General features: G+C 51.8%; 1 protein-coding gene across 2 annotated transcripts in view; it reads right to left on the bottom strand.

Moving 5' to 3' along the window:
• The window catches only part of JAKMIP1 (janus kinase and microtubule interacting protein 1), a 94,604-nt gene that overhangs the window by 42,554 nt on the left and 33,574 nt on the right, over positions 1-18,476 (bottom strand). For both annotated transcript variants that reach the window (XM_044389712.3, XM_044389713.3), the window contains 5 exons: positions 7,754-7,963; positions 6,715-6,834; positions 4,027-4,173; positions 2,946-3,086; positions 1,229-1,288 (listed from right to left, as the gene is read on the bottom strand). In XM_044389712.3, the coding sequence (XP_044245647.1) occupies positions 1,229-1,288; positions 2,946-3,086; positions 4,027-4,173; positions 6,715-6,834; positions 7,754-7,963 (678 nt within the window). The remainder of the gene's footprint in view (positions 1-1,228; positions 1,289-2,945; positions 3,087-4,026; positions 4,174-6,714; positions 6,835-7,753; positions 7,964-18,476) is intronic.

The following is an 18,476-nucleotide window of genomic DNA, read 5'->3' as shown; positions in this document are numbered from 1 at the left end:
GAACTGGGTCCCCCCAAGAAAGACATGTGGAAGCCCTACCCCCAGTACTCTGTTAACATGAGGTCATAGCAGATCAGGGTGGGCCCCTGACCCCATATGACTGGTGTCCTTATAAGAAGACAGCCATGGGACGCACAGGGCGGACAGCCTCTGACAACAAGAACAGAAGTTGGGGTCATGCAGCTGCAAGACCAGAAATGCTAAAGAGTGCCAGGAAATCACCAGAAGCTAAAAGAGCCCAGGAAGGATTCTCCTACAGGTTTCAGAGGGGCCACAGCTCTGCCCCAACCTTGACTTCGGACCTCTAACCTCCAAAACGATGAGACAACGTGTTTGTATTGTTCTCGGCCCCCTGGGTTGGGGTACGTTGTTACAGCCGCCCCAGAACACGCATACGGAAGGGTCCCCACTTCTCTGGGACCCCCGGAATATGTGACACCACGTGCTGCTGGGGGCTCAGTTTGCCACAGGCACCAGCGCTCCCTACCGTCACCCTGACACGAGAGCCTCGCATCGGTGGTACGGACCAGCATATCTGCACCGCTGTTTTCTTTAGAGAAGAGAATATTTCTCCAGGACCATATCTCTACCCCAAGATAAACCCGGATGGGCATCCAGTTCAACAGAAAGGAAAGCAGGCCCGAGTCTTTGTGGCAGTGAAAATTGTTCATGGGTTTAAATGTGAATGACGTCTTTTTTTTTTTTAACACCTGCCCCAATTTGTTCTTTTCATTCCAGCCTGGTCCCTATGGCGTCCGAATGCTCCCAGGCCAGCTGTGCTCTCTCTGCAGGACATCTGGGCACTGTCTCTGTAAGACCACATTTTCCAAAGAGAACACGGTTCTGCATATTCCAGGAAAATCCCAAAGCTCCTGACCTTGTCAGAACAGGATATAAGATGTTACAAACCAAGCCTGAGTGCCCTTTAAATCCTTCAAAAGGTCTAAGTATTTATGCTTTTAATTTTGGGTGAGCACCCCCTGAGGCCTGCATACAGAATCCGGCAGTAAATTTTCCATGAATAAGTTACAATCGCTGGCCACGGCCATAACTGGTGTTGCTTTGAGAGACGCCGTAAGGGCTTTCTCCCCATCAGACATGCAGAGACGTGAGTGTCTCTGCCTCGAGGGCCCCCTATGCATTGCTCGCCTTTCCCCGCTCCTGGGCCATCCGCCCGGCAGCCCGGGCAGGGCCACGAAGCAGGGCAGCTGCGCCACTGCGGGCTTACCTTGGGGGGCTTCAGACTTTTCCCACGATGTCTTTTGGAGCGCAAGAGCCGTTCCCTCTCCTAGAAGGAGACACAACTGTTGGCATTTGCAGCCAGGTCACATCACATCAGCCAACCCCCTGGCCTTCACCCTGCGCCTGCCTGTCGGCACCGGTTGTGGATCAGTCCAAGTTCTGAGCACCCGCGTGACGGCTGCTTCCTAGAATGGCAAGCTACACGGCCACCCCGTTTACTCAAGTCCTTAACAAGACTGGGACTGTCTTGAGAAAAATCCCCAAATCTGCCAATGCTGAAAGCCCAGCCTGTCTGCTTTGGGGGCTGGAAGGTGTAAAGCACCGGGCAGTGTGGATGGCGACCGCAGCCCAGAATGAAACAGCTTGTGGCTGTGAGCTCAGACTGAGCTGGGACCAAATCCCCGTGGGCCTCCCCCAGACCCGGTGACACACTTTACTCTTCTGACTTCAGGTTCTTCCCTTGCTCTGTGGGCCTAGAACCTACCATGGAGTGCGGAGCCTGTGGCTGCCCGCTGGCCACCGTAGTAGGAATGGCGTGTGCAGAGCAGTAGAAGGTGTGGCAGCCTTCGGTCCCAGGCCACACCAGGACACCTCTCCCTCCTAACCAAGCCCTGCTTTTCCCCATGGCTGCTCGGAAATCCAGAGACAAATCTGGTGCTTGGTTCCAGCCCCTGTGGTCCACGTATTTGTCCCTCCTCATCTCAGCGGATGTGAATGTATTTCCTCCAGTCTCACTGATTTATTATTCCTCTTTCAACTCTATCTTCATTTTATTGAAGGTGTGTTTTCATCTTATGCTGTATCAAATCTTTGTGTAATGAAGAAAGATGAGAGGATGGATGGATGGAAGGAAGAGAGGAAGGGAGGGAGGGGAGGATAGGAAGGTAGGTGGATGGAAGGACAGATGGACGGATGGAAGGAAGAAAGGATGGAAGGAGTATGGATGGATGAGAAGATGAATGGAAGGATGAGGAGGAGAATGGATTAGTGGGTGGAAGGAAGGAGGGAAGGAGTTAAAGAGAGAGGAAGAAGGACAACAACGTGACCTTGACAATTATGGTCAAAGCTTATCCTAGAATTTTGATCACTGGTTTGTCTACTCTTTGAAGACCCATGAATGGAACCGCCACATTGCCTCTTGGGCAGTAAGAACACACTTTGCTTCTAAGAGCCAAGAGAAGCTCATACACACGCTCGCTTGTGGTGCCCGAGCAACTTTCACAGACAGCTGGAGAACTCCCTGGATATAACACTCCACCTACTAAGACATGCTCACCCCCTCTTAATCTTACACACACGCAGAGGCTTAGCAAGCCCTTCAAATTCTAGTGTGATTATAAGGTTCAGGCTTTCAAGTTCATGGTCTGCGACAACTGAGCTAAAAAAAAAAAAACAAAAAACCAGACATCTCGGGGGAAAATCGTGCCCACTCTGCAGAGGCCAGAAGATGCATTCTCAAAACCGATGCCGCCGCTTAACGACAACGAATCAGGGAGAAGATGTGAGAAAAAGAGTAGCCATGGAAACTGCTCCCAGTTTACACAGACTCAAGGTTGCTTTCTGGCCCAAATAAAGCGGGGAGGAGCCGGGATGAGCTCGGGGAGACCCTGCCCACTCTAGCAGCGCCCCTAGAGCCCCCACGCCGTTCCTGACCCGGTGTCACTTGGCGCCCCCCCGAGGACTGTCCCCGGGCACAGACGTACCAGTGACAGGTCGTCGATGACATGCTGTTGCTCCAGGACCTGCAGCCGCAGGAACTCGATCTCCTGCTCGTCCCGGGTCAGGCTGAGGTCGTTCAAGGAAGTGTGTCGCTTCAGAGACGCCTGCGCAGACAGCTTTTCTTTCTGCGGCCAGAGGGAGAGAGCCCGGCGGGGCTGCTCGGCCGGCAGCTTCGTGACAGGCCAAGGGGCGTGAGCACAGGGATACGGGATGGAAGGAGGGATGACAGCAGCCGGTCCCCAGGCCAGAGGAAGCAACAGATACAGACAGAAGCCAGCCCGGGGCATGGCCAGCAGGGCCCGCTGCTGAGAGGAAGGGCTGGCCCCGCACGTGGGTGGGGGGGTGGTCGCCCAAACCGGGCCCTGGAAGCCGGACAAGGAAGCTGGGGAGGCGAGCACGTCACCGGTAATCACACCCTCGCACCTGGGCCTGCTGGGGGACCCCAGGACGAGAGCCTTGCTCCTGCAGAGTGTCAGTCTTGCCGCTGTAGATGGGGTGGCTGACCTCACTACCTTGGGCCACAAACCTCAGACTCTTCCACAGACGATCAAAGACCAGACACCCCCTGACCACAAAGACCAACCACTCTTGCTGGCGAATGCAAATCCCTTATGCAAAGAAAGCACCTGGAGCAGAAACGGCCATAGCTTTCACCTAGTAAGCGTGCCCAGGAGCCAGGTAGGCTGGGAGGCCTTTCTCTGCCACCACTCTGTCCTCCAGACAACCCCCAGTGCTGGTATTGCCACCCCCACTTTCTGGACGAAGGCACTGAGGTGCAGGGAGAATGCGGGGTGCGTCTGAGGCCACGGGGCGGCAGGCAGCAGGGTGCAGGTACAGCCCCAGCTGTGGGGTGCTGCCTGGTGTCCTCCCTCCGGGCACAGAGCCCGAGCACTGTGGGTCCCAGAGAAGCGGGAGCACAGGGGTGGGCGTGGGCTGAGACCCCTCATGGGCTTCCTGGAGGAGGCAGGGACTGCAGGGAGAACATGGACTGGAAGGGTTGGGGCTGGACAATCCCAGACGGAGACCAGAGCTCGGGGCTGGGGGTCCCCATGGCCAACGACTCACCATTTCCACATTTTCCCTTGTGAGGTTCTTGATTTTCTCCTCCATCCTCTGGATGCTGTGCAGCAAGTCCTCATTCTTCTTGTTCATTCGCTTGTTCTTCTCCACCAGGGGCTTCAGCTGGACCTCGGTCTCCCGGGAGCGTTTCAGCTACGATCAGAAAGACATGGAAGGCCGGTGGCTCTAAGACCCAGTGAACTGCTGACGTCACACCATGGAGGCTGACAGGGATCCAGCCTGGGCCTTCCTGGGACTGGAGCTGCCACTGTGAGGACACATTTCCTGGATGCTACAAACCCCAAAAAGATCCCGCAGACACCTGGCTTCCAAACACAGTATCCTACCCGAGGCTCAGAGGGCTCTGGGGGAGGCAAGAGGAGGAGGCTGCAGCCCAACAGGAAGGCCCACAGATCTGCCTCAGGGCCCCCTGTCCACTAGTCCCCACGGTCAGGAATCAGACGCATAAAAGTCAGTCCAGTGACCTAGCTGCTCCCGGCCACCATCCCTCCCCAAGTGCAGACCTAGCAGAAACTCTGCCTTCTTCGGACAGCAGGGAAGGCCTGGGCCCCACGCATTGCCAGACTGTGTGCAGGGATACAAGGATAAGTAGGGTGGGCATCAGTCCTGGAGGTGATCCCTGAGTCTCGACAACCGGTGGGGCATCCCCTTCCAGTCTCTCTTGTCTGATCGGCATCGGGGGAGCCCCTCTTGGTGCTGGTGACAGGGATGGTACAACGGGGTGCCCTTCCAGCAGATGGAAGGCAAAGACAGGAAAGGAGGTACAAACACAGAGAGACAAGGGCAGGCAGACGTTCTGGGCGGGGAAACCACACCCCCAGAGGTTCTGAGTGGATAAGAACACAGCTCTCTTGGTGCAGCGGGAACACAGAATGTGGGGCGGTGGGCAGAGGAAGGGTGGGCACCGTGAGTCCTGGCTTAGGGAGCTGGAGAGCTCTGTCATTTAGTTTCCACCCCTGGCCCTCGAGGGCTCTGAAGCAGGAGCACTCTGGGGTCAGGTCTGCCTTCCAGAACAAACTGTGGTTAGTCTTGCTGGGTTTATTCATGCCTCCCACCAACCCGAGGAGGTGGCCCCCATCCTCATCTCACAGAGAGCCTGACCGCAAAGAGCTGGGGCGCTGTGCTCCTAGCCACATAGAAAGTGCTGGTACCGAGAATCAAGCACAAGGACTGACCGCAGATCCCTGATTTGGGGGACCAGGCTGTCAAGGAAGATAAAACAGTTGGGGGAGCACCTGTTCAAATATAAAATGGACCTTCGACCCAGAAGTTCTTCTTCTGGACATCGACCCCAAGCAAAGGAACCGGGCAGCCGAGAGATCCTCCTAGAGAGGAATGAGTGAATGACCCGGTAGGTCCACACCGTGGAGCATGAGCTGTGGGCCGCTGAATAGACAGCATGAGTCCGCTTGTCCTGATGGGCGGGGCTGTAACCCATAAAGCAAGTTGCCGAACAAGCCAGAGGGGACAAAGCCCATTTGTAACCGCAAAACAACAACAGAAAGACCCTTGGTGGGTGTCGATATGTTTCCATGAGCGTTAACACCATGTAAGAACCGCCCCAAAGAGCTAAGAGTAGTTATGTCATGATTTTAAGCTCAAAGCGCTGGCTAGCTGGTCGATTTTTGCTTTAAACACGTCGGGGTGCTCCGAATTGTTTCGAGCAAGCTACATCTGTTTCTATCTTCTTAGTAAACCGCTCTGTAGCCCACTAGGGGCCTTTTTTAGTTCATAAATATTTAAGTGGAAAACGTACATCTAATATTTGATGTACGGTCTGATTAAAGCCATTTAAAAATATGCCTTTAAAAATACTTGCAGGAAATGAACTAATCTTGATCCTGTTGAAACTGTGAAAAGGTGACATTCATCAACACTGTTCATCTCCCATGTTTTTCAAATATGACATAGATGGACTCACTTTCATAATAAAATTTAGAATCAACAGGAACACGACGAGGCGTTTGTTAAGAAGTTTATGTACCAACTCCCACAACGTAAAAATTCAGCTGTTTATCCAGCAAGTTTACACACAGTCAAGAAGCCGTTCTTTTTACTACGGATTTATATGTTTAACCCAAAGTCCCTGTTCATTATTTTAAAATTAGAAATCCGTGAACTATCATGCAAAAGAAAGTAAACAGAGATGCAAAAAATTTAAATGATCCATAATCATACCACCTAACACAACATCCCATGTCCAGCACGATGACGGTGTAGTTTTGTTCTCGAAACTGCTTGTCATTTAATTTACTGCGAGCCCATTTCCAAGGCAAATAAATAGGATCTCTATTGCCATTCTTAATGACAGCACGCAGCGCACTGCACAAATGGTCCGTGATTACGTTGCCCAATACTTGAGTATGGAACAAGTGGGCTTTTGTTTTGTTTCGGGTCGGTTCTGGTCGCCAGCATAAACACTGCGTCGACCACCCTCTCCACACCCCTCACATCTCTGACTGTTTGCTCAGGATAAATTCCTGTTGAGACAAAGGGCAGTCGCAGCTTTCTTCACGGACCGTGTGTTAGATTTTTAATCAGAGATTAATGAAAGAAAGTAAAGAAAACCAGAAAGCCTCCACACTAACTATGTGTTCAAGGCGGGCTTTGCGGGCCCAGGGCGGCTTCCTCGCGCCCTACAAGGCACCATCTGTGTTTCGGGGGGCTGATTACCAGTTCGTTCCTCTCGTCTGCCAGGAGGGTATTTCTGTCCTCCAGCTTCCGTATCACCGAGTTCAGCTCGGCAATTTTTAGCTGGAATCGCCTTACGTCTCGCTCGTCCAAATGCTGATCCTAAAAAAACGTCGGGATACAAATTACTCTGAAGAAGCTTGAAGGACCCCAAGCACTCCCAGAAAACCCGTGGGATGTGAGAGAGGGCTCCTCGCTGGGAGGCCCAATGCCAGCCGGGGCTCCCCGGAGTCAAGCCACACAGACGGGCACCCCAGGCCCCGCCAGGGACTCACAGGAAGACTTCATCTCCAAGTGGCAAGACTGCAAGGCCCTCCAATGGCCCCACAGAGCCAAATGTAGTCTCTGGGGACCTTCACGTCTGAGCCCCTGTCCACTGCGTCTCTCTTACAAAGGCCCGTCGTGGACACGCTAGGACATTCCTCAAGACCCGCTGGGCCAATCTTGCTGACCACTGGCATGCCAGCACCTCATATGGGATCTGCGCAGGGCATGTATGACAGACATTCAAACATGTGGTGATTGAACGAATGAGTGAGTGAATGAGTAAATGAATGAGTGAATAAATGAATGAAGGAGTGAATGAATGAAGGAGCGCATGCTGCTTCAGCCTCCTCTGTGCATGTTAGCACCAAGCTGTTGCGCCCAAGCCCTCTCCTGCTGGCTAAGCCCCTACCCGTCTGCAGGACTCCGACTTCAAGACTGGGCCCCCTCCTGTGCTCCTACCGCACACGTGGCACTGATGTCTTCATTTCCTTCTTGTCCACTGAGCTCAAGATGGCTGGAGGCACAAGCAGCCAGATGCTCACCTCTCTATCCCCAGGCCTGGGCCTGGCACGTCATGAATGTCAGCCCATTTAGGGAGGGAGGGAGGGCAAGACAGATGGACGGATGGAAGGGAGGGAGGGTGAGAGGAGGCAGCAGGCAGGCAAGGTGACCAGAAGAATGACCCATAGAAAGAAGGACAGGTGGCAGTCAGCCATGAGGCCCCGGTGCTGGCACCTGCCGCCGTCCCCCTCACCTGGACGCCCATGAGCTCTGCCATGTCCCCTATCCCAGGCGGGAGCTCTCTCTTTGGGCTACTGTGGTACCGCTCCGCCTCTTTGACCTGAACCAGCTGCTCATCCAAAGCCTCCTTCTGAAGAAGCAGCTTCTGGGTCTGACCGGTCTGCACCCCAAGTTCCTTCTCCAGGGCCAGAATCACACGGTCCTTCCCTCTGATCTCATCCATCTGCGAAAGAGAAAGAGTAAGCCATCAATCTACAGGCTCGCGACCAGGGAAATCTCTCCCTCGTTGGCCTGAGGCCCAGGAAACGGTTAAGCAGGACCATGGACGTGGGTCAGCCGAACTCAGAAAACTCGGGACACAGAGAGACCACAGCCCACGGCCCAGGCCCTCCTCCCCTGAGCACAGAGGAGCAGAGAAGTTATGGGTTCATGGACCTTTATGGCCAGCTAGATGCTTTCCAGGGGCTCATGTCAATGCTCATGTCTCTCTTACCTTAAAGAAAGAAAATAAAATCCTGACCTCAGGCCCCTCCAGCCCCCTCACCCCCCACAGCTGAACTTCTTCACAGAGTTGGTGGGTCTTATCTCCCACTCACTCCTCAACCCTCTCCTGTCTGGTCACAGCCCCCACCCCTCCATCAAAATTGCTCCTGCTAAGGTTCTCTATGCTCCCCCAGCCCCCGAACCCACAGGACAACTTTCTGTCCTCCATGCTCCTTCCCAGCATCTGGCCCATGAGCCTCTCCCACCGCTCCAGCCCTCTGCCATGAGAGCTCGGTTTCTACCTTTACAGACTCACCTTGCTCTGGCCGCCATCAAAGTCTGGAGTTTCCAAGGCCTGGCCCTCTCCCCAGTCTGTACCCTTTCCCCAGGTAGCCCTGTCCTCACCCATGACAGTAACTCCCCCACCTGCTGCTGACACCCCAGCGTATTCCCCGGGCCCTGACTTCTCATGGAGTGCCAGAATCATAGAACCAACCGGTTACGTCTCTGCTGGGGTCTCTAAAGGGCCTCAGCCTCTCCACATGCGGACCTCCAAGTGAGCCCCAGTTCGCCCAGCCCGCTCTTGTCCCGCATTGCCCAGAGGACACCAAGCGGAAGGAAGCTTACAGAGGGGAAAGCTTTGGCCCCGGGCCATACACTTGCACTGATTCCAAACACAAAGCCAACAGCTGGGAAACTGCCCCAGTAAGGGTGCTGTACTGGGTGTCACATGCCCCACCCCCCGCACCCCTCCCCACCAAATCCACGTCCTTTCTAGAACCTGAGAACATGATGTCATTTGGAAAAGGGTTGTTGCAGATATAATCAGTTAGAAGAAGGTCACCCTGCAGCAGGGTGGGCCCTTAGGCTGTGTCCTTAGAAGAGAAGAGGCACACAACACACAGGGAGATGGCTGAGTGGGGATGGAGGGCAGAGGCCGCAGGGATGGGCCCACGGGCCCGGGAATGGCACGGACTGCCTGCAGCCACAGCGGCCGGAAGCAGCAAGCCCGGCTCCTCCCCGCACCTTCAGAGAGCACAGCTCGGTGACACCAGATCTCAGACCTCCCGCCTCCAGAACTATAAGCCAATAAATCCTGTTGTTTCAGCCACCCAGTCTGTGGTCCTTCATTACAGCAGCCCTGGGAAACTGAGGCAGGCTTTAACAGGGAGAATTTCCCAAGCACTGGGGTTTCATTCATTGACAAAAACCACAGGAGTTTCAAATACAAGGATGACTCCATCATCATGGGATTTAGGAATAAATGTATTTGACTTAAGGCACACAACAAGTTCTGAAAAGTTTCGATGAAATCCGCTACGGATAAGGTCTGTTGGGTATGCTATCTGCGGTGCTATTTAATACATATCTGGGAGGGGCCCCCAAGCTCGGGCCGGTGTGGAAGCAACGTAACACTCTACTGCCTTGATCACCCAACCTACAAGTTATAGCCAGTTGAGATCAACAAATGGGCACAGTGGAAAAAGCACAGTGTCTGGGGCACGAAGTTATGGACCGGACACTAAGCTCCCACCGGCAAGCTGCGTGACCTTGGCCAAGCCACATAACCTCTCCACACCTCAGCTTCTGCACATAGAAAAGGGGACGCGGAACATCACCCAAAAGGGGGCAGAGACAAGCAGGCTGGTGGGGACCTGGGCCACAGGACCTTGACCCCACCGTTCCCGGCCCCATTGCTTGGGTCACGTCCCCTGATTTCCTCCTGTGCCTCAGTGTTCTCATCTGTGAAATGGGGATAAGAACAGCACAGAACTACTAGGGATGTTTTGAGAATTTAAACACGCTGACACATAGAGAGCGCCTGGCACGGAGCAGACATTCAGTAGACGCTTGCTCTAATGAGAGTTGTCCAATGGCACACAGTAGGTCTCCACAAACAGTAGCACCTGTCCTTCCCAGACTTTGTCCCCCTTAGGTATTTGGATATTGAGGAAATGCATGAATACTGTAGATGTTTGAATTGTGGTCCCTAAAAAGACAAGGAGATCATCCTGGATTAACTGGGTAGGTCCGAAATCCCCTGAAGAGCGTCCTTGTAAGAAGAGGAGAGGCCAGGGATGGAGAAGAGAAGCCACAGGGAGGAGGCCAAGTGAAGATGGAGAGAGGGGTGCAGCGCCAGGAGCTCAGGAGCTGGGAGAGGCGGGAGGGAGTCTGCCCTGGAGCCCCCAGAGGGGCACAGTCCTACCCACACCCTGATTTCTGACTTCTGGCCTCCGGACTGTGCAGGAATCCACTTCTGTAGTTTTAAGCCACGAAGTTTGTGGCCATGTGTTAAGAAAGCCACAGGAGAAGAATCCGAAGGCCCTTCTCACTCAGCACACTCGGTGCGGTGAATTAAAGCCGACTGTGACCTGCACCCTCTTCCTTGTGAATCATGCACCTCGAACCCAGAGGCAGACCGTCACCGCGGGCAAGGCTGGTTACGAGCTCCATCCTGGCAGCAGACGAAAGCAAGTGCAAACGCCCCCCACACACTGTGTGCCCTCCCGACGCCCAGGCAGGGTCACCTGTCGGACCCAGCCTTGGCCTCGGTAAAGCAGGCCCACGGAGTCCTCTCTAGAACCCCCCCTGTCCAGTGGTGGGGATTTAGATTGAAGTGCAGAGCCTGGCATATTATAAGCTGCGATCATTGTTGGCTGTCACCATTAATCCGTATTAGCTCCTGGTGAACGTAAGACTATCTTATTTAAACAGCAGAGCATTAAACACTGATCAACTATAATTGAGATTCTAGAAGGGGCAATTAATACCCTCAAAATACTGGGGGGCTTTCAAGCAAAGTCCTACAGTTCCAGAAAACTCTCTGAGTCACCTTTCTTTGAGAGTAAAAAGTGTGCTCCCGTTTCTCCACTGCCCAGCCCCGCGTGACCATCTCCTGGATCCAGACTCGGGCCGCCAGGTGCGGCCCCTGAAGCCGCGGCAGAACGTGCCCATGGCTCCCCCTGGTGGCGACCCACCGGGAGCTCCCCGCCTGGGCCAAATGCCCTCTGACCGAGGAGAAGCACCTCCGGGCTGCAGGGAAGAATCCTTAAGGATGCTGAAGACATTGCTGCCCCCGCGGATGCCAGTCCAGAAGCAATAAGGAGTATGTTAAAGGAGTTCATTAATGCAAACCACTCACCTGCTTTCATTAATGCAACAAATACTAAGCCGGGTGCCCTCAATGGGTACTGGGAAACCTCTGAGCAAAACACCAGAGTCCCTGCCCTCAGAGCTTCTGTTCTAGAGGGGGAGGTAGCCAATACACATGATACGCAAGTCAACACTGCAGTGGATCAGAGAGCGATAATAAAGTGTGGGAGTCAGGAGGGAGGGGGTTGCAAGTTCACATGTAGGGTCCCCGCAGCATCCAGGCCACACGCTTGCTCTGCACAGGAATGGAGCTCCCACCATGCATGACACTAGCTCCTCCCACACAAAGCAGGAGCATTGCAAGCGACACACCTCTGGAATCCCGAATTCTGCACCTAGAAAAGTGCCCATTCCCCACTTACCCCAGGTAATGAGCAGAGGGTTTACACCCATCACCATGGGAAAGGTTCCTAGAAAACAGTCCCCACCGGCAGAGATGAGGTCCAGACACACATGGACAATGCAGAATGGCTTCTAGAACAGCTAGGCTGTTTGATTTCCTTAGCCGGAGTCCTGAGGTCCCTGAGAGTCGGAGACTTGCCAAGCTCACACAGCCAATGGCAGGCTCTCCATTTGTGGACTTTGTGTCTGGCTCCCAAGGCTAAGTTCTTAGCCACCCTACCCCCTGCCCCAGGATCCTGACAAGGCCACGAATCTCTGCTGTTGAGATTCCCCAACCTACGACACCCGAGGGGGAAGCCATTCCTGCTCCCAGCTCCTGGTCTCAGCATACGCTTTAGGGAAGGGGTGGGGCTGAAGCCGGTCCAATTTCCATGGCAGCCCCTGATTGGCTCACACCACTCACAGGCCCCGCCCCCCGACAGTAACTGGCTCGGGGTCAGATTCATGACCCAGTCAGAGCCAACAGCCTGGAGACAACACAGAGAGGACCCTCCTGCTCTCCTTACTAGGAGCCGAAAAGGAGACTTCCTCTGGGCTGTGTGTGTGTGAGGACGAGGACGGGGGTCTCGCGCAGCGGTGGCATCTCACCAGTGCAACGTGAGAGTGCAGAGGCTGAGAACGACGCAGCAAGAGGCTGAGCAGAGCCTGCCCGACCGGGACCCTGGGGGGCATGAGTGCCTCCGGAGCTGTGCCCAAAGCTCATCCCACACCTTCGGTTACAAAGGCTGACAGATGACGGTTCAAGCTGGTTCGAGGTGGAATTTCTGTCACTTGCAACCAGAAGAGCCTGCCAGGGAGTTCGGGAAAGCACACCAATGGCTGCTCCTTCCTTCTCATACGCCAGTGCGAGCTCAGGACTACGTGTGTACTCACGAGACACGCTCTCTCGCAGGCTTCAGAAGACCCTCACAGTAGATGGCATGCGCCCGTCTTACAGCCCACTGAGGCCCAGAGCACAGCACGTGCCCAGACTCTCCTGAGCCTCAGAGCCACGATGCAAACGGAGGTCCACCTCTGCACAGCCACGCTGTCCCAACGGTCCCACATCCACCAGGACATCCGTCCCCGTGAAAACCTTCATCTGGCCAGCTCCCGACATGCCCACCAATGTGCGGGTAACTTTGTTAGCCTCACTTCGCCCCAAAGTTCAGGGAACAGAGAATGAAGCCGAGGCTGCAACCCCAGCAGCTGTTCTCACTCTCCTCCTTGGTGCCTGTCGTCAGGGACTAGTGTTCCCCCAAAGTTCACGTCCACCCTGAAAGTCAGAAAGTGATCTTATTTGGAAACGGGGTCTCTGCAGGTGTGATGATGTAGGTGAAGGAGAGGTCACGCCCGATTAGGGTGGGCCCTGGATCCACTCCTGTGTCCCTGCAAGAGGGGGCCGGAAACAGACACACAGGGGAGGAGGAGGCCACGTGGCGGCAGAGCCTGCAATGGCGCGCCCACAAGCCAATGAACACCAAGGATTCCCAGCCACCACCGGAAGCTGGAAGGGGCAAGAAAGGACTCTTTCCTGGAAGCTGCAGGGGGAGCACGGTCCTGCTGACCCCTTGATTTCAGACTTCCAGCCCCCATAAGCATGGGAGAGTACGTTCTGGTTTTAAGCTTGCAGTAATTTGTAGGGCAGCCCTGGAAGACTAACAGAGGGCTGGCCTGGGATCTATTAGGAACTGCTGTGCACTCAGCAAAAGGACATTCCCAGTCCCCTTTGCAACTAGGTGAGGCTGAATGAGTAAGTGCTGGCCAAAGAGCTTGAAGGGGAAGTGTATGAAACTTCAGGGAAGACCTCGCCCTTCTTCATCTGCCCTCCAGCTGCCAACCTGGGATGGCGATGTGATGGCTGGCACTCAGCAGGGATGTGGAGCCATGAGGACCAGAGCCGCATCCCAAAGCCCACTCTGAGGGTAAAGCTGGGAGGTACCTGGGCCCCTCATGAACCCTGTGGCAGCCCATTCCAGACTTTGCATATAAGAGAGAAATAAACTTCCGACTTTTAAGCCCCAGTGGACTGGGGGAGTTGTCCATTATGTGCAGCAAGGCCAAAGCCTAACTGGTCCAGGAAATGAGTCCAGAAACTCATGTCACTGCCCCATGTGGACCATAACTGCCTTTTCTTCTTGGCTTCTCTTATGAGGAATGTTAAATGTGTAAGCAGGAGTCCAAAGGCCTTCCTGCATTTCTAATCCAATCCAGCTGATGGAGAAATGAAACGCAGGCCACCTTCCAAACATGTTGCCATGAGCAACAGGCCTGCCTGAGGAGTGACATCTTCCAAACTCTGGGATATGTCCCTTGATTCTTCAAGTGGCCATTTTAAGGGAAAACCACACACACACCGAGAATACCTCCATGGAGGAGACTCCTGTTTCGTGCCAAAATGGAAGCAGACACCAAATCCTTTGGTGCATTTTAAATTACGCTCAAGTGGTCGCTTAGGCAAATATGTGTTCCTTCCCCCATTCTATTTACTTTAAATATAAATTTCTCCTGCAAGAGACGAACGTAGTCCCCGGGCCTCCTGTTACAGAAATGACGAGCTGGAGCTCACCTGACTCTCAGCGCCCGGGGGCAGGTACGAGATCACGCCCACTCTGTACTCGAGGCGCAGAGATGGTAAGCGACTTGATCGGGCTCACCCAGTGAGCAAGACTGGATTCGCGCCCAGAGCAGACCTTCTCCAAGGGCTTCCCTTCCCCTGATGTGGTAATGCCCCCCCACACACACATGAAGAGAAAAGGAGCTGGAGGTTACTTCTGAGAACTCAGTATCCATATGTGCTTCAATTTTCTATAAATTGGAAATTTCAAACCAGTGTATCTCCTCTTGCCGTTCTCGGTGCTGGGTTGGTAAAATGTGAACTGACGCTCTGCCACCAACTGGGTGACCGATCTGAGCCGGACAGCTGGACAAGGATTCCAAAAGGACACCTGGTCATTTTGCCTCCAGTCCCTGAGTCTCTTACAGGGCCTCCCACAGAGGGCCCCTCCCCCAGCCTCTACTTACACACTCCTTATGTTGGGATACTCACTATCTCCCCAGGAAGCTGACAGCTGTACTCTTTGGAGCCTTTGGAATCTCAAAATCTTTCCAGTATTGAGGGTGGGAAATGAATGAACATGTCCTCCAATGACCAAAGCTTTTTAAAAAGCAAAAAAAAAAAAAAAAAAAAAGATGTTCCTGCCCCCAGAAGACATTCTAAGTGTTTATCATCCAAATGTCCTGCCCCTTGCCTTCCTAGCCACCTGCACCACGAGAGTCGTCACGGGCATGGTGGGATCCGGGCCAGGCCAGGACCGGGCACACAGAGGAGCTTGGTATTGTCAATGAGTAGGTGACCAGGCCAGGGCACAGGGACTCCCTGCTTTTGAAGTCCCTTTCCCCGGACCGGCTTCCTGCTCCACAAAACGAGACAGTGGGTAAAGAACCACTTTCTGCAAACAAGTCTGTGCACAGAAACCCGACACGGAGAACAGAAAAAGTCTCTGTGTCCTACCAACAGCATCCGCCACTCAGCCATCCATCCTCCCCACCCCCACAGCCACATCCCGGCCCGAATCCTTTTGCGCTCCACAGGACGCTGCAGAGGGCAGTTTTCAAACCACGCGGAGGACATCTGGTGTCGTGCCCACCCACCCGAGAGTCCATCGGGAGAAAAGATGGGATGCAAGCAAAATGCCGTCCGTCATTCTTCTGCCACCCAAGCCCTGTGAGCGCACTATGAGGAGGTCTGCCAGAGGCGTCCCCCAGGGCGCACGAGCCCCTTCTGCAACGTGACCTTGACCACAAGTCATCGAAGGTGGTGTACCCTTTGTAGCTGCATGCACAGGAAGTGGAATCATGCACTCCAAATTCGGGGGCAGGAACCTGGAAACGGGCAGGGGGTGTCAACCGTGCCTGTGATGCTTCTGGTTTCTGTTCATGAACTGTGTGATGGGAACATAAGGGTTCATTATCTCATCTATCCTCTTTGCCAGAAACATTTCCTTGTTGTTGTTTTTTTTTAAGAGAGGAAGAAAGTGAGAAAAGCAGAGGGAGAGGGAGAGAGAATCTCAAGCAGGCTCCACACCCAGCATGGATCCCGACGTGGGCCTTGGTCTCAGGTACCTGAGATCATGACCTGAGCTGAAATCAAGAGTCAGACACTTAACTGACTGAGCCAGCCAGGCGCCCCAGAAACATTTCATAATTTTAAAACTTTGATTAAAGGGAAGAAAATAGTTTCTCAGCCTTGACAATGGCGGGTTCCACTGTATTTTCATTTACTATTTTACTGAGAATCCAAGTATCAAACATCCCCACAGCTGTTTTAAATTTACAGGGAAAATGATCACGCTGTACTCCTTTTTACCTCCAGGGTTTTCCCCTCTGCATGGAATGGTCTCCTGTCACCTGACAAACTCCTATTCATCCTTCAAAACCCCGTTCACTTCCTCTGGGAAATGACTCCTGGGTTCACTTGCTCTTCTTTGCTGCCTTTTGAGCTGACATGGTCCTATCACCGAACTGATCTCCTCACACTGTAATAACCTGTTCATGCTCCGTGGCCTGGCTGACTGTCAGCTCTCTGCTCTCTAGGCCCACATCTTATTTTTCTCTGCAGCTCTAGTGCATAGGCTAGTGCTGGAACTCAGGCAAATAAATATTCAGTGGAAGGAATAAGAACTCCATTTGCTCTAGGGCCATCCTGACAGAGCATATCATCTCGAGGAGTGCTATTTACACCCTCAATATTCCCCTCCTCCTTACTGCCAAATAGCCGTCCACTATATGAATATAGCACCCTTTACCTATTCCCCAGTTGAAGGACATGTAGGTTGCTTCCATGTTTTTACCATTACGAATAACGCTGCTGTGACCACGTTCATGTCTTTATGTAAACGTGTGCTTTCATTTCCCTTGGGTCTACCCCTGGGGGATGGAAGTGCTGGGCAGCATAAATTGTTGTTTTAAGAAACTGCCAAATCATTTTCCGAAGCGGTCCTAGCATTTGACGATCCCAACAGCAGCATCTGAGCGTTCCCACTGCTCCACACCCTCCCTAGTCTCTGTTATTGTCTGTTTTTTAAATTACAGCCATTCTAGTGGGTGCGAAGTAGTATCTGGTTATGATTTGTGTTTCCCTGATGATCCGTGAGGTTGGGCACCTTTTCATTTAAGTACGTCTTCTCTTTTCAAAGTACCCTTTCAAAACTTTGCCCATTTTAATTAATTTTCTTATGGCTTCAAAGTTGTTTTTATAATCTGAATAAAAGTTGTCCATGATACACGTATGGAAAATAGTTCCTCCCGATCTGTGCTGTGTCTTGTCTCTCGTCTATTGATGCCTCTGGGTGAACAAAATGTATTTCTTAAATGTTCGGTGTACAACCTTCTCTGAATAGTGCATTTGCACGAATAGTGTATTTGTGTCTTGTCTGAGAAATATTTACCTAACCTGAGATCATGAAAATATTGCTCTGTGATACCCTAACTGCTTCACTCACTGGTTTACTTTCTAACATCTAGAGCTATGGTCCAGCTTGAATTAATCTTTACAGATGGCACGATGTAAGGATCGCTATTCCTGTTTCAGGTTGTTTTCCTTAAAGATATCCAACAACTTCAACACTGTTTATTGAAAGACCACCCTTTCCTTATTGGACTGAGGTGTTGCTTCCTAATGCAGGGCAGAGGTCTGTTTTGGATTCTTCTGTTCCCGTGATTTATCTACATATCATTCAGCCTGTATATAACCAAGCTTATCTGAGGTTTCTAGTTTTTATTTGTCTTCAAGATTGTGACTCCAGGTCCTTTAAATTTTTATATCAAATTTAGAATCCACTTGCCAATGCTACACACACACACACAAAAGTCTGCTGGGGTTATGATAGGGATTTTCCTGAATCTATAGATCAATTATGGAAGAACCGATATTGATACCATGAAAATGGCTTCTACCTACCCTTATTTAGGCCTCCTTTATTTTTTCTCAATAGTGTTTTGTAGTTTTCAGGGCGGAAGTCTTACACAACTTTCATTAGACTTTATTTCTAGGTCTTGGCACTCTATTATAAATGGTCTTTCTTAAAGTTCTGTTTTCTCATTATTCATTGTTAGTAGATACAAACACTATTTTTTGCATATTTAGTTTCTGTTTAGAGACTTTGATAAATTCACTTACTAATTCCAACAGTTTGTAGAGTCTCTTGGGTTTTCTACATCACAATCATGGCATCTGCAAATAAATCCCTTCTTTTTTTTTTCATCTTTAGTATTTTTATTTCTTTTTATTGGCTTTTGTATTTGAGGTCCTAGTTGGTACAATGTTGAACAGAAGTGGTGACAGCGGACATCTTGTTCTGTCCTTGAATTCAGTGGGAAATTTTCAATATTTTATCACTATACACATTGGTAGTAAATTTTTTAATAGAACCCTTTACCAGATTCAGGAAATTCTATTCTATTCATAGTTTGCTGAGAGTTTATATTGAGAGGTTGAATTTTATGAAATGCCTTTTCTGTATCTATTAAGATGATCATATGAGTTTTTTTCCTTTATTCTATTACTAGTTGAATTATACTCATTGATTTTTGAATATTAAACCAATCTTTGTATTCCTAGAATAAATCCAACTTGGTTATAGCTTATTAGCCCTCCTACATATTGCTGGATTTTATTTGTTAATATTTTATTTAGTATTCTTGTGTCTATGTTTATA

Source organism: Ursus arctos, unplaced genomic scaffold (genome assembly GCF_023065955.2).
Source record: "Ursus arctos isolate Adak ecotype North America unplaced genomic scaffold, UrsArc2.0 scaffold_9, whole genome shotgun sequence".
Lineage (NCBI taxonomy): Eukaryota > Metazoa > Chordata > Mammalia > Carnivora > Ursidae > Ursus > Ursus arctos.
This window is presented reverse-complemented; position numbering and strand designations above follow the sequence as displayed.